Here is a 14298-nt window from a genome sequence, read left to right on the forward strand (position 1 = left end):
AAGTCTCTAAACTGTGGACTCCTGTAAAATAAAACATAATTTAAGTACCTTCTTATTTCAGGAAGGAAAAACAGGGGCACAGTCACAATTTGACCAAAGCAAAAACCAAACCCCCTGTTAGTGTCCTGGAGAAGTACCACAAAAGACCACCATCCACTTATGCAATCAACAAGAGCATTTATTATCTCAAGAAAGTTTCCAGTATGCTGGGGCTGTCCACCCTACACAAAGGCAAAATGGCAATGAACCTTTTAAGCTCCTTAGGTAGGCTCCTTTTAAGCACAGCCAAGGGGAGGTCCTAGAGCATTTAGGTCATTTTAGATATGATTGGCTTGAGCAAGAAGGCAATCATATTAGTACATTCTAATTGGCCAGGGCTAATCAGGGCTGGTTAAGGCTATAGCTTTTCCATTATGGGACAGGCCCAGTCAAGTTGCAGGCTTTGTCCTCATTTGGTTGTCACCTTGAGCTTCTGACTGTGGCTCAGGCCTGGCCTGGCCTGGTACTGCATGAACCAGGCCTCCTTGTCCTTACTGTTGGGGGTGTTGGAGATTGATTGTCCTTTGTTCATGTCTCTCTCAGAAACTGCTTGTTCAGTCTCAGGAAACTGTTATGGCGTCTGCTTGGTTCTCTCACTCCCAACAGTATAAATAACAGGATGTCTAATATATGGGATCCACCCATGATCTTCTGGGCTCCTCCAAAGGGCTTGGGTCACTTCTCTCCCAACATGAGGCACAACCTTGGCTGCCTCTGGAACACAGCTTCTGTGTGCTAACTCATAGGAAACTCTTCCAGAAGATTTCACCTACATGATGCTGGTCTCTTCTTAATCACTGCTAATTTCTCAGCTCTGACCAGCATTGATTATCCTAGCAAAGCAGGGTTTCACTTCAGTGGTTCTGGTGTCTTGTTGGTCATGTCTGACTCAAGCCTCAGTTAAGCTTTCTCAAAATATGCGTTGGCCCCATAAAGTCTTTAAGTGGCTCTCAAACTTCCTTCTAGAACTTCACAAGCCAGGCAGGCCTCCATCCTGTGAATGTCTCTTTACATTCTTATCTTCCACACTCCCACAGAACAGCTCACCAAGCTTTGAACATTCCCTGGCTTTTCCAGCCCAAAAATCCAAAGTCCTTCCACAATCCTCCTCAAAACAACATGGTCATGTCTGTCACAGCAACACCCCATTATCCTGGTACCAATTTTTGTCTTAGGCTTATGATGGCTGTGATGGAAACATCATGAACAAAAGCACATTTGGGAGGAAATGGTTTATTTGACTTACACTTTATCATAGTCCATCACTGAAGGAAGTCAGGACAGGAACTCAAACAGGACTGGAACCTGGAAGCAGGAGCTGAGGCAGAGGCTGTGGAGGAGTGCTGCTTACTGGTTTGCTTATCCTTTCTTACATACCCCAGTACCATCAGCCCAGGGGTGGCCACACCCACAATGACCTGGGCCCTCCCACATCAATCACTAGTTAAGAAAATGTCCTACAGGCTTTTCTCATGGAGCCATTTTTCTCAGCTGAGGCTGTCTCCTCTGATGACTCTAGCTTGTGTCAAGTTGACATAAAACTAGCTAGCCCACCAACCTTGATCTACTCTGTTTTACCTTTCTAGGTAGAATTGCATTTCTTATACTGCTTTTTCATTTTTGTAAATATGAAACAACCTTTCACTACTTGATCTTACATAATGAAATGCATTGCTTTGTAGGCTAACTTTGAAAAACCTAAAAAATTGGTCTTAGAAAATTACCTACTAAAGGACTGAGGATACAGCTTAGTGTAGAACACTTGGCTGACATAATAGAGGCCCTAGATTCAAGGCATAGATAGATAGATGGAAGGATGGACGGACGGATAGACAGACAGATAAATGCCTATTGAACAGCCAAGCATGGCGGTACACAACTACAGTCTCAGTTATCAGGAGGTAGAGGCAGGAGGATCACTGCAAGTGTTAGTCCAGACTGGTTTACATGTGAGTCCAAACTAGCCAGAACTCTGTAAGAAGACCCTTGTCAAAGAAGAAAAGAGAAAGAGAGAGAGAGAGAAAAGAAGATAACATTTAAAAAGCTACCTATTGGTTCTGATTTTTAATTCATTTGTAGAAGTGCTTGATGAATTTATCTTTCTGCAAGATGAGGTTTTTTTTTTAATAGGACTCAGGAAAACCTGATAATTAGTTACCTACAATTTTATATAGTACAGTGCATGGAAGTGGTTCTGAAAGTAGAACTTAAAAATCCCTCCATCCCTTCAAAGCAAAACCAAACAGAAACGTGAAGGTTAGCGTTGCATTATCAGTGGATAGCAGGTTGAATTTCTCATTTTAGGATGCTCATGACCTATTAAAAGATATTGAGTGGTCTTGTTGTGGACAGAAGTCACAGATAGGTGAGTATTTGTTTCTTCTCTCTAACTTTTGAGAAGTGGATAGTGATGATTTTCTCTTTTCCAAAAGCAACTGTGTCGCCATGGATTGGGATAAAGATGGGGATATCCTGGCGGTGATTGCCGAGAAGTCTAGCTGCATTTTTCTATGGGATGCCAACACAAATAAAACAAGCCAGCTAGACAATGGCATGAGGTAAGGGTACCTTTGTTGTTATTTAAGTGGTGTATAAAGTATGAAATGACGGGACACTTTTGTCATTTATGTCATTTTTATTAATGTCAGTAATTGTACTTATTATTGGGGTATAATATGATATTTTTAACAGATGCACACAATGTATACTGTTTAATTAGCATTTCCCAACTTTGTAGTTATTTTTCAATTTTTCAATGAGCAATGATACTGTTTGTTGTTTTTCAATTCTTTTGAAAGTTTTCCCTGAGAAGTGGGCCTCTGTGGTCCTGATGCTGGTCGTGTTTATTACTTTGACTTTGGAGATGCAATGATGAGTTCTTTTTGTCGTTGTTGTTGGCACTTTGTTTCCTTTTGGTTTCTGTTTTTTGAAACAAGATCTCAAAAAGCCCATGCTGATCTCAAGCTCACTGTGTAGCTAAGGATGACTTTGAACTCCTGATCCTCCTGCATCCACATCCTAAGTGCTGAGACTACAAGCCTGTACCACCCTGCCTTTCTTGAATAATTTTCTAATGAAAGAAAAATATCATTCCTTTTATGGTTTATATGTGTAATCCTTCCGTTAGTTAGAATAAAAATGTTATGGCCAGATGTGATGGCACATGCCTTTGATCCCAGCACTCAGGAGGCAGAAGCAGACGGATCTCTGTGAGTTCAAGGCCAGCCTGGTCTACATTGTGAGTTCCAGGAGAGGCAGAACTATATAGAAGACCCTGTCTCAAAACAAAACAAAATCAAAAAAGATTAAAGATGTTATGGTTGTGGACTAGCTTCTTTTAAAAAGTCTTTCAGTGAACATACTGAAAAATGACCACAATGAGACAGAATTGATATGGGAAAATCTGGAGGTGAGCTGGCTGCAGTGGTGCCCAATAAAAGGCCTTCATCAAACAAAGTAGCCGGTGAGGACATCGCGGTGGTCCTCTCACCTCGTGTCTCCTGAAAGAAGACTGCAGTCTGCTCAGTTAGCATTTACTTATTTGTTTTGCGTAGGAGTGTGGATGTATGCATGACTGTATTCATGACTGTATGCACGTGTGCATGACTGTGTACATGCACTTGTGTGTGGATCCCAGGGATTGAACTTGGGCCGTCAGACTTGGTAGCAAGTGTGTTCACCTGCTGAGCCATCTAGCCAGCCCCTGAAATTAGTTTTTAACTAAATTTTACTTTATTATTATATTCATTTATTATATTATTATAACTATAATATTATTATTTCCATTTCCTTTATTCACCAGTTATTGCAGCTAACTTTTCATATACTTCATAAATATTTCACATTTAAATATCATCATAATGTATATAACCTTTCACAGATTCAACTTGTGTCAACTGCGCACAGAATTTTTGGTGCTCTGATTCCAGGTTTAGCTAGAGAAAATCTCCTCCAGCTTAACCTTTGTCCTTACTCAGTGTTCTGGAGAGCAGTGCCCTTTCTGAAGCTGTGGTACTCAGATGTAGCTACATTGGAATCACTAAAAGAGTCAGTCTCATACTGATAGCTAGATCCACCCCCTGAGTTTCTGACTGACCGAGTCTGAGACAGGGTCTGATAAGTGGCATTTCCAACACATCCCTGGGTGATGCTGCTGTCTCTGGGATGTTGGTTTGGACCCATTGTGATTTCTTCCCTCAGTGTGTGAAGAAGCTAGTCTCCAAAGAGTTCTCATTCCCTTCTGTAGGGAATCCTAGAAATAGCCAGCCTGGGAGTCCTAGACTGCTTGCAAGAACTCAGAGCTGGCAAGAAGGCCCTAAGCCTGAGTGATCCCTGGAACCCCCATGGTGGGAGGAGAGAACCGACTCCTCCCAATTGTCCTCTAGCTGTGCTGTCATCCCATACACTCCAATAAATAAATGTAATTCCAAATACCATTAGACCAAAGTGTTTTCTGTCGCTTCTGAAGAGCTTTGTAGTAGTGATGAGCAACAAACATAATCCTCTTTGTTTCTTTTCCGATGTAGCTAGGAATTGACCCAGGGCTTTGTTCAACTACACCATGCTCTACCACTGAAATATATGCTCAGCCAAGAGCCATCCTTTTTAGCATTGTGAACTCCCAGTGTTTCCTCGGATTTAATTTGCCATGTTATGGAAAGCTTTTTGTCCCCCCTCGTGCATTTGTGTGTGGTGCCTTTATATGTGTGCATGTGGAGACCCAGGGCCGACATGGGGAGCCTTCCTGATCACTCCACCTTATTCATGGAACCCAGAGTTTACCAGTCTAGCCAGCTTGCTCTGGGGATCCCCTTTCTGTCTTACAGGCACTAAAATCATAGGCAGGCCCACCGGGCATTTACATGGATTCTGGGGACCCAAACTCTGCTCCTCCACACTTGTGCACCAAGTACTTTATCCACCAAACCTTCTTCCTAGACCTCCAAAACTACCTTTTAAAAAATGCATAAAGTTTCATGTCACTGCCCTAGAGGCTGTGGGACCTGGGCAAATGGAGCTGATAAGTGAGATGGACTAAAGTCTCATTTACTAGCCAACTTTATTCAGAGCATCAGACGGTTTATTCTCTGAGGGTTAAGTAGAGTCATGTGAGTAACATATATGATCACTGCCGGGCGGTGGTGGCGCACGCCTTTAATCCCAGCACTCGGGAGGCAGAGCCAGGCGGATCTCTGTGAGTTCGAGGCCAGCCTGGGCTACCAAGTGAGTTCCAGGACAGGCGCAAAGCTACACAGAGAAACCCTGTCTCGAAAAAAACAAAAAAAAAAAAAAAAAAAAAAAAAACAAAACATATATGATCACAAGGACAAGCCACACGTGGCTGACAAGATGGCAGACAGACAAACCACATGTGGAAAAATGTGTTTCCATAGAGACATATAAACAAATACCAATAGCCAGCTGTAATGAATAATCTGAAGTAAACTCGCTTCTATCCACTACACCTGGGAAGAGCATGAAAATACATTCCCAAAACAATTCCCTGTTTTGAAGAAACTGAGGTTACAAGACTCTTGACTTGTTTTCTTGGAGTTTTCTCACAAGCACTCAGAATTCTCCTCACTCCATTCTTGGATCATTCTGGCAGCTTCATTGTCTATTAAAATTTTTACCATAATTATAGTTAAAACCATCATCAGTAACACAAATTACCCCATGAATTGAAGTCTGTATTCATTATTTATTGGTATTTTGAGTCTAACTGCTGCCGAGATGATCTTGTACTGGCTCCAAATTTTCTTTTAAAATTTTAATTTTATTTTATGTGCATAGGCTTGCCAGCATGCATGTCTGTGAACCACATTATTTCTGGTGCCTGCAGAGGCCAGAAGAGGGTGTTGAATCCCCTGGAACTGGTGTTTGAGACAGTTGTAAGCTACCATGTGGGTACTGGGAATCAAATCTGGGACCAGCCAGTGCTCTTAGCCTCTGAGCCATCTTCTGTTGCCTCCAGAATTCTTTTATCACTGAGTCTTCATCTAAAAACTATGAGTTGTGTGGGGTGTTTGTTTGTTTGTTTGCTTATTTGTTTTCTTGAGGCAGAGTCTTACTATGTAGTTACAGGGGGCCTCAAACTCACAGAGGTCTGTCTGTCTCTGCCTCTTGAGTGTTGGGATTATAGGTAAAAGCCCGTGAGCTATAATGTTACACTTCATCTTCTAAGCAGAGGTTAAAGTTATACGTGAAGTATGTCTTAGAGGATTGTTAAGGGGTTATGATTGTGGATTGTTCTGTAATATGTATCTTAATATTACAGGGATCAAATGTCTTTCCTTCTTTGGTCAAAAATTGGAAGTTTCCTGGCTGTTGGGACCATTAAAGGAAATTTGCTCATTTATAATCATCAGACATCTCGAAAGATTCCTGTTCTTGGTAGGTTCTGGCTAGAAACACTGCTACATGTTTGAGAAGCTGCAAGGGAAAAATCTGTAGAGAAAGGCTTCCCTGGTCCATCTTCGATTGCTGACCAGGAAGATCCCTCTCCTGCTGCTGAGATTTCCTGAGGTACACAGGACAGACTGAGTTAAGGTCAGCCTATGTCTTCAACATCAGGACGTTAATGACAACTGTTTTCTCTTTCACACTGAGCTTGAATCTCTAGACATGGAATAGCTCATGTGCATATCAATACCTGTTGACCGCGTATGTTCATTGTTGGCTAATTTTAGTCAATGTTGTTGTGTTATAACATATACTGACATTCATCCATGTAGGAAGTGAACTGAAACATTCAGTGATTGCTTAGATAGGATGCATACTCCCAATCCTTATCCCATCTTGTCTCCAAACACCAGGAATGCAGACATTGGACTATGAGTAGTTGGCCTCAGAGTATGTGGCTCATTTGCATAAAGTACTCTGGTTCCTCCAATCTCTGTTCACTTGGCTTTGGGCCCTGAATACCCTTGAAGCACTCTTTTCATTGTAGCATCACACTGGTGACTGATAGAATGAACAGGGTTAACTCCAGGCATGTGGACAGAAAAAGCCTCGCTATAGCTAAGGGAGGCAGCACACGATGGAGACAGCGGCACCTACAGGACATGTGAGGAAGTGCTTTCCATTAGGAGCAGTGCATCATTTCAGATGATTTTCACATGTATCTCTTTAGTATTAATTTTAATTTTTAATAATGAAAGATAAATAGAAGGATCATTAATCTGTTTGAAGGACCAAACTAAAATTTCTTCCCAGTTACAAAAATCAACTTTTTCTATGCAAATTTCTTTTTTGTTGTTTTTTCGATTTTTTGAGACAGGGTTTCTCTGTGTAACAGCCCTAGATATCCTGGAACTCACTCTGTAGACCAGGCTGACCTCAAACTTGGAGATCCGCCTGCCTCTGCATCCTGAGCACTGGGATTAAAGGCGTGTGCCACTAGCTGGCTCCATGTAAATTTCTGTATGACTCCAGTAGGCATTTTTTTTCCCACTTTATCTATAAGAATGTCCTCCAATACATTGATAAGCCCCAGAGATTTGACACTGGATGTATATGGAAATAGTATGTTAGCACATGATCATTCTCATGTGAGGCTGCCATATGAACATGATGTTATTGTGATCTTTGTATTTAATATGAATATGATTCTGCCCACATTCTTTCTTAATAACCATGTAAAGTATACCTGCAAAGATTCTAATCAATTACCCATCTTAGATAAATATACCATTGCTTCTCTCATGCTTGGTTGGCATTTGTGGCTTGGCTCTGTTTCCTCTCAACCTTTTTTTAAAGCTTTATTTTTGTTATTCTAAATTATGTGCAGGTACTGATGTCTGTGCACATGAGTACAGATGCCTATGGAGGCCAGAGGCATTGGATCCCCTGTAGCTAAAGTTACCCACAGCACCTGATGTGGGTGCTGGGAACTGAACTTGGTCCTCTGGAAGAGCAAACACGCTCTTAACCACCGGGCCATCTCTCCAACCGCTCCTCTTACCTTTGCTAAAATCAGGTCACCTCACTCGTGGCTGCTTGGTGCACTGTATAGAAACCACATGTGCATTTCATGGTGTACCGATCCATTCCTTTGAACTCAACTAGATGCTGGCATTTCTTGCTTTGCAGGGTTCTGATATGCACAAATGGCAGTTATGATAGCTTACTTAAATAATGCCAGTCTCCCATTTCAGTCATCAGAGTACTATAAGGTCAGGTAGTTCATGTTACCTGTTCTTACTGATGTTGTACTTACCCTGAGTTTGAGCAGTGTGACAGTGTCTAGAGAAAGGAAGGTTTCTTCTCCCTTTCCTTGGTAAAGAAAGGAGCTTATGGGCCAGTGCGGTGGCTCAGCAGGTAAAGGCACTTGCTGCCAAGCCTGATGACCTGAGTTCAGTCCCTGCAACCCTCACAGTGAAGGAGAGAATCGGCTCCCAAGGTTGTCCTTTGACCTCCACACGTGAGCTGTACAACACACATGCACACACCACGTGTGTATACACACCCACACAAATAAGTAAGTAGATGTGATTTTAAGGAGTAAAGAAGAAAGGCGCTTGTCTGCAGCATCTTTCGGCCTCTCTTCACCTAACCCTTTCCTGTCCTGATGTCGCTGCACCCCTGAGTCCTTTAGTCTGTGATCAGCATGAGCTCTCCGCCTACAGACTCTTCTCTGAATGTCCCCTTCACGTCTGTGCTCTGCTCTCCTGATTTGAAATGCTCTCTGTAGCCTGAGGATCCCTGAAATCTGTGTCTCTTCAGCCCGCTGGCTAGGCCCACACGTGCAGGTTCTTGCTGTCCATCCTCAGGGAGGTACTCGTGAGCACTGCACACCCAACATCTCCCAAACCCTCCTGGTGGATCAGGAAGGTCCTCTTAGGTGTTCCCTCAGGAAGTGTCCTCTTAGGTGTTCCCTCAGGAAGGTCCTCTTAGGTGTTCCCTCAGGAAGGTCCTCTTAGGTGTTCCCTCAGGAAGGTCCTCTTAGGTGTTCCCTCGGGTTGTGTCCAGGTTGCAGTCTGTCTAATCACCGTTCCTGTCTGCCATCACGGGACGGCCTCCTATTTTCTCATTTCCTGCATTCTCATCACCTGTGTCCTCTTGCCCTGCTCTAGCCTGGATGCGCCCTCTGTGTGCTCATGGGTCCTGCATCCTTAGGTCCAACCACCCACAGTTGGAAAATATTCAGGAAAAAGTGTTGCACTTACACTGAACACACACACACACACACACACACACACACACACACACACACACATGTCCCCCTACTATTCCTTAGTGGTGTGATGCCTTAGTGAGCAGAGTCCCTTTGTAACACATGTTTCACTAGAGAATGTTCACATTTGTACCTCAGTGTTACCATGAATTATACTGTAATTACCATGAGCAGTTAAAACTATGAATGAGGCCAGGCGGGGGGTGGCGCACGCCTTTGATCCCAGCACTCAGGAGGCAGAGGCAGGTGGATCTCTGTGAGTTTGAGGCCAGCCTGGTCTACAAAGCGAGATCCAGGAAAGGTGCAAAGCTACACAGAGAAACCCTGTCTCGAAAAACCAAAAAAAAAAACCAAAAAACCTATGAATGATAAGTCAGCTTATATCAAGGATTTATGAGACCATGGGCTGAATGGTAGCTTTGGGATTTACTTCTCATAAGAATTACCATTTAAGTCTGGTTCTGTGATAAATCAACAAAATTTGTAGAGGAAAACATTGTTCTCTGCTGGACCCTATGTATATTATCCAGACGAAAAGTTGTTACGTACCATTATCTTAATTTCTAGCTTGGTGATAAAGCACTGGAAGTAAGGTTGTATAGACACTAAGGGCTTAGACGAGGGTAGAATCCCTTCACTGTTCATTCCCAGGGCACAGAAGACTAGCATCACAAATTTTTTATTTATTTTTTGAGAAGTCCATGTATCTGCAAAAATTGTCTCTTTTTTTCAGGAAAACATACTAAGAAAATCACATGTGGATGTTGGAACACAGAGAATCTTCTCGCTTTGGGTGGCGAAGATAAAATGATCACTGTTAGTAACCAGGAAGGCGACACCATCAGACAGGTGATACATTGCAGTCTCTGCTGGGAGCGGTCACTTCTCCTTGTAATGAACAGCTTTATATCAAACTATAATCAACTATATAAAATTTTAAGTCACACTGGGCGGTGGTGGCACACGCCTTTAATCCCAGCACTTGGGAGGCAGAAGCAGGTGGATCTCTGTGAGTTTAAGGCCAGCCTGGTCTGTAGAGTGATTTCTAGGACTACACAGAGAAACCCTGTCTTGAAAAAAAAAACAAAAGAAAAGTCACTATGTGAAGTATGCATATAATTTCATATTTTAAAATATATTGATATTTTATTTTATGTATATAAGTGTCTCACCACAGTTATGTATGCACACCATGTACGTGCCTGGTACCCATACCCATAGAAGTCAAAAGAGGGTGTCAGATTTCCTGGAACTGGAGTTACGGATGGTTACTAACCACCGTGTGGGTACTAGGAACTGAACCTGGGTCCTCTGCAAGAGCAACAAGGGCTCTTAGCTACTAAGCCATCCCTCCAGCTCACAATCTTATGTTTTAAATGTCAGAAACCTTTGTCTGTTCCCATGCCTCCATACGCATGTGCAGCACCCAGATACACACGGACACTCATACTTCCACACTTGCACACTTACACACCCAAATCCTTTTTTATGTTTTAAGATGACTAAGTTATGTATTAAAGGAAATACGTTTTCCCCTTTGGTATTAAATGGATTCTCGGCTCTGTGGTTATAGTATGTTTGTGATGAAGTCTTACTTTATGTATGCATGCTGATAAATGTTAAGAACTAGAGGGCTCTGGACTCAGAATCAAGCTTCTTGATTCTAAAGCCAACACCTTTCATTGATATGTTAAATTGTTTCCAAAGTAAACCTGACAAGACTTCAGTTAAGATGAAATCCTACTTAGGATTGACTTAATTCTAAAAGGGCCCCTCCTTAAGAGAACTTGTTCTGCCAGCAGCTACTAATTTCACCAATGGGAAAATTATTCTTTGAACTGCTGTCTATACTGTAGTATTGACTGAAATGTTCTTGGAATACCTGCTTCGTTAGGCACATGAATAAACCCTGCTCTGTGCTATCCACACAGTCGGGAATATGATGTATTCAGCAGTTGCTGCTGTATAACAAAACATCTCAAAATGCAGGAGCTTAAAACACCTGTGTTTCCTAGTTGTCAGCAAGGAATCCAGATGTAGCTTCTTGAGGTGCCTCTGCCTCAGGATCTCCCACATGGCTGTTCTAAGTCCACTCATGTAGTTGTTGGCCGAGTTCAGCTCCCTGCAGATTGCTGTTCCTATAGAGAATCACTATGCTCTGTAAGTCCTGATTCCTTGCCACATGGGTCTCTCTCATGGAGTATACAGTGGGTTCATGTGTCAGAAGTATGGTCTCACGTATATAATGTTGGGAAGTAGTGGACCCTTTGGAGAGCTGGAGCCTAGGAGGAGGTGCTAGACAAGTGCCCTACCAATAAACTGCATCCCCAACCCACTGTTTTTTGCATTTGAGATAGGACCTCACTCTGTAGCCCAGACTAGCCTGGAACTCATTATGTAACCCAGGCTTGCTTTAAACATATGACCATACTTCTGCCTCAGCCTCCTAGAAGTTTTAAATTTGATAATTCTACACTTTATTTTGAGAAAGCACTTGGTAGTTCTTTTAAAACCCTGCTTAAAATATATGTAAAGGCAATGTATACATGTGTAACATAATTCACAGATGACAATGATGAAACTCATAATTACAGAGGACAAAGCAAGGCTGAGACGCTGGTGCTCACCTGTCACACTGACAAAATGACAGACGATGTGAGCACATAGTCTATTGATAAAACTGTAGATGAAAATCACATACCCCTCAGGATGGGCAGTTGAAAAAAGCTGCCGAACTCCACAGGCCAAACAACACCATTTCTAGACCTTTACCCTGCTGGGTGCACCTCCTGTAGCACAGAAGTATAGTCTGCTGGGCTACAGAGACTGACTCAGCAGTTAAGAGCACTTGTTCTTACAGAGGACCCAGGTTCGATTCCCAGCACCTGCATGGCAGCTTACAACCTTTTATAACTCCTGTTTCCACAGCCTCTTATGACCTCTGAGGGCACCAGGCACACAGATAGTGTATAGACATACAGGCAAGCAAAATCATATACATAAAGTAAATCTAGAATAAAAATTGAATAATAAAAAGTACAATCTACTGAAACTTTTTAATGTGCCCTTTCTCGTTTTTATGAGTAGGCCGCTATCTCTTTAAAGTGTTTATTATATAATCTCTCTCACTCTTGCACGTGCGCTCGCGCTTGCTCTCTCTCTCTCTCTCTCTCTCTCTCTCTCATGACTGTGTTTTAGGGACTTTTGGTGTTCTGTTCCTCTGTGAGTTACATTCTTTTGAACTTTCAGCTCATTTTCTGCAGGCTTTATCAGACTTGGAGTGTCTGGCCCAACCCTTCAGGGGATGGTGGGCCTGGCTCCTACAGTTTCTCTCTGGAGGAACTCCCAGACTGCTCAGTGTGTAAGCTGGAACTGCAGACCTAATGAGAACAGGAAAGCAGGTCGTGGTCACATTCTTGAAATGAACATTGTTTTTTCTGACCCAGACCGCCAGCTAAGAAGTGGTTTCCCTGACACCCTTGTCTCTAGCCACACTGGAGGCTGCAGCTTGAGTGTGCATACACTTTCCTTTCTGTAGGGTGTTTGCTGAGGATGTCTGTAAATCCTTCCTTGAACTTAACTTTCCATTTAAGGAAAACACACGTTCTATTTCACCCAGAATTTCCAAGTATTTGGCAGTAGAATTTTCAGGTTCATAATCCAAATTTAGTCACAAATAAAAACAAGCTTGGTGTTTTATTGCTATTCAGCATGACTCTAGAAGGTTTGTTTTGGAGAGGGAAGGTGTTTCAAAGTGAAGCCTGGGCTTCATTCATGCTGTGCTTGCGCGTATCCTGTCACTGAGCTTCACCCTGACGAGAGTGATTTGATTACTGAGTTCATTCACAGCGATGATGTTCTTTCTTACCCCTGCAGACACCAGTGAAATCAGAGCCCAGTGACATCAAGTTTTCCACAAGCAAGACAGACGACCGGATTTCTTCTGCTGAAAACACAGTAAGCATTCTAATTCAAGCCCACACCCAAATCATTTGGGTAGTTTCAGAGTGTACTCTGTTTCCTTTTCTCTGCTGGCTCAGACTTCGGTAAATTACGTCTTGTTGTTTCTTAAACCAAGGTAAGCCTTAGCCTCTCAGACCTAAAGGTTGTGTCTGCCATTGCTAACTGCCTGACACCCCAGCAGAGGGGACATTTCCTGTTATGGCTGGTGTGCCCATTTCTGTGGTAGCAGAAACTTAGAGATCCCTTCCAGAATGGAAACATCAAAGCACAGGGTGGCACATGTCTTAATCCCAGCTGTCTGGAGGCGGAGGCAGGTGGATCTCTGAGTTGGAGGCCAGCCTGGTCTACAGAGCGAGTTCCAGTACAGCCAGAGCTACACAAAGAAACCCTGTCTCAAACATAAAAGCAAACAAAAAAAGATGGAAACAATGATTTCTGTGTGATTTAGGATTTTTTTTCACATTGCTGATAGTAAATGGATCTCTGAAAAATCATAGCTTATGTTTCGTTAACATGTGCAATTTCCTTGCTATATTGTAACATTCTAGAATTCAGGTAATTTTTGTAATAAATATGAAAATATGTAAGAAGGTAATGTTTATTTCCCAAAAGGCTGTTTCAAATTGATGCTGCTGTAGTTGATAACATTTTAGAATCCAGAAAATATAGCAAAGTATCATTTTCAACATAAGTTGATAAACACTTTTCTCTCCTTGACATAAGGATAGCCTCCAATGAGAATTGGATCCTACTTCAACCACACTCACCTGTGTGTGTGTGGGGGGGGGGGCTTAGAAAATGATGCTAAAGTTAGCTAGCTTATCCTTAAGAGTGCATACCTGTAATCCTGGCTGGCTCACAAACCAAGTGGCCTCTTAGAAGGAAAAATTCTGTACTGCAAAAATGAATTCAGCTGCAGGAAAACCATGTCAGAGTCATTCCTCATAAACAGGACAGTGTCTGGAAGAGGTGTAGAGGGTTCAAAAGACTGTCATGTTCAAAAGACCTTGTCATGTACCACAAAAGGATACTGAAAACACGGAAAGCCGAAGGCCTTTGCCAGACCGACCCTACACATCAGTAAATGCTGTCTGCTATTTGTTAGTTATGTTTATACTCAT

The 14298-nt window shown here is 42.4% G+C and overlaps 1 protein-coding gene across 3 annotated transcripts in view; it reads left to right on the plus strand.

The window, feature by feature from the left end:
- Nucleotides 1-14298, plus strand: part of Wdr19 (WD repeat domain 19) — a 65467-nt gene that overhangs the window by 6029 nt on the left and 45140 nt on the right. For 2 of the 3 annotated variants that reach the window (XM_052734989.1, XM_052734990.1), the window contains exons 4-7: nucleotides 2472-2597; nucleotides 6317-6432; nucleotides 9948-10063; nucleotides 13091-13171. In XM_052734989.1, coding sequence (XP_052590949.1) covers nucleotides 2472-2597; nucleotides 6317-6432; nucleotides 9948-10063; nucleotides 13091-13171 — 439 coding nt within the window. Of the gene's footprint in view, nucleotides 1-2471; nucleotides 2598-6316; nucleotides 6433-9947; nucleotides 10064-13090; nucleotides 13172-14298 lie in introns of those variants that run through there. The other variant, XM_052734991.1, reaches the window with a different exon arrangement.

This window comes from Peromyscus californicus, unplaced genomic scaffold (genome assembly GCF_007827085.1).
Source record: "Peromyscus californicus insignis strain IS unplaced genomic scaffold, ASM782708v3 Scaffold_13__1_contigs__length_99412109, whole genome shotgun sequence".
In the NCBI taxonomy this organism is placed as follows: domain Eukaryota; kingdom Metazoa; phylum Chordata; class Mammalia; order Rodentia; family Cricetidae; genus Peromyscus; species Peromyscus californicus.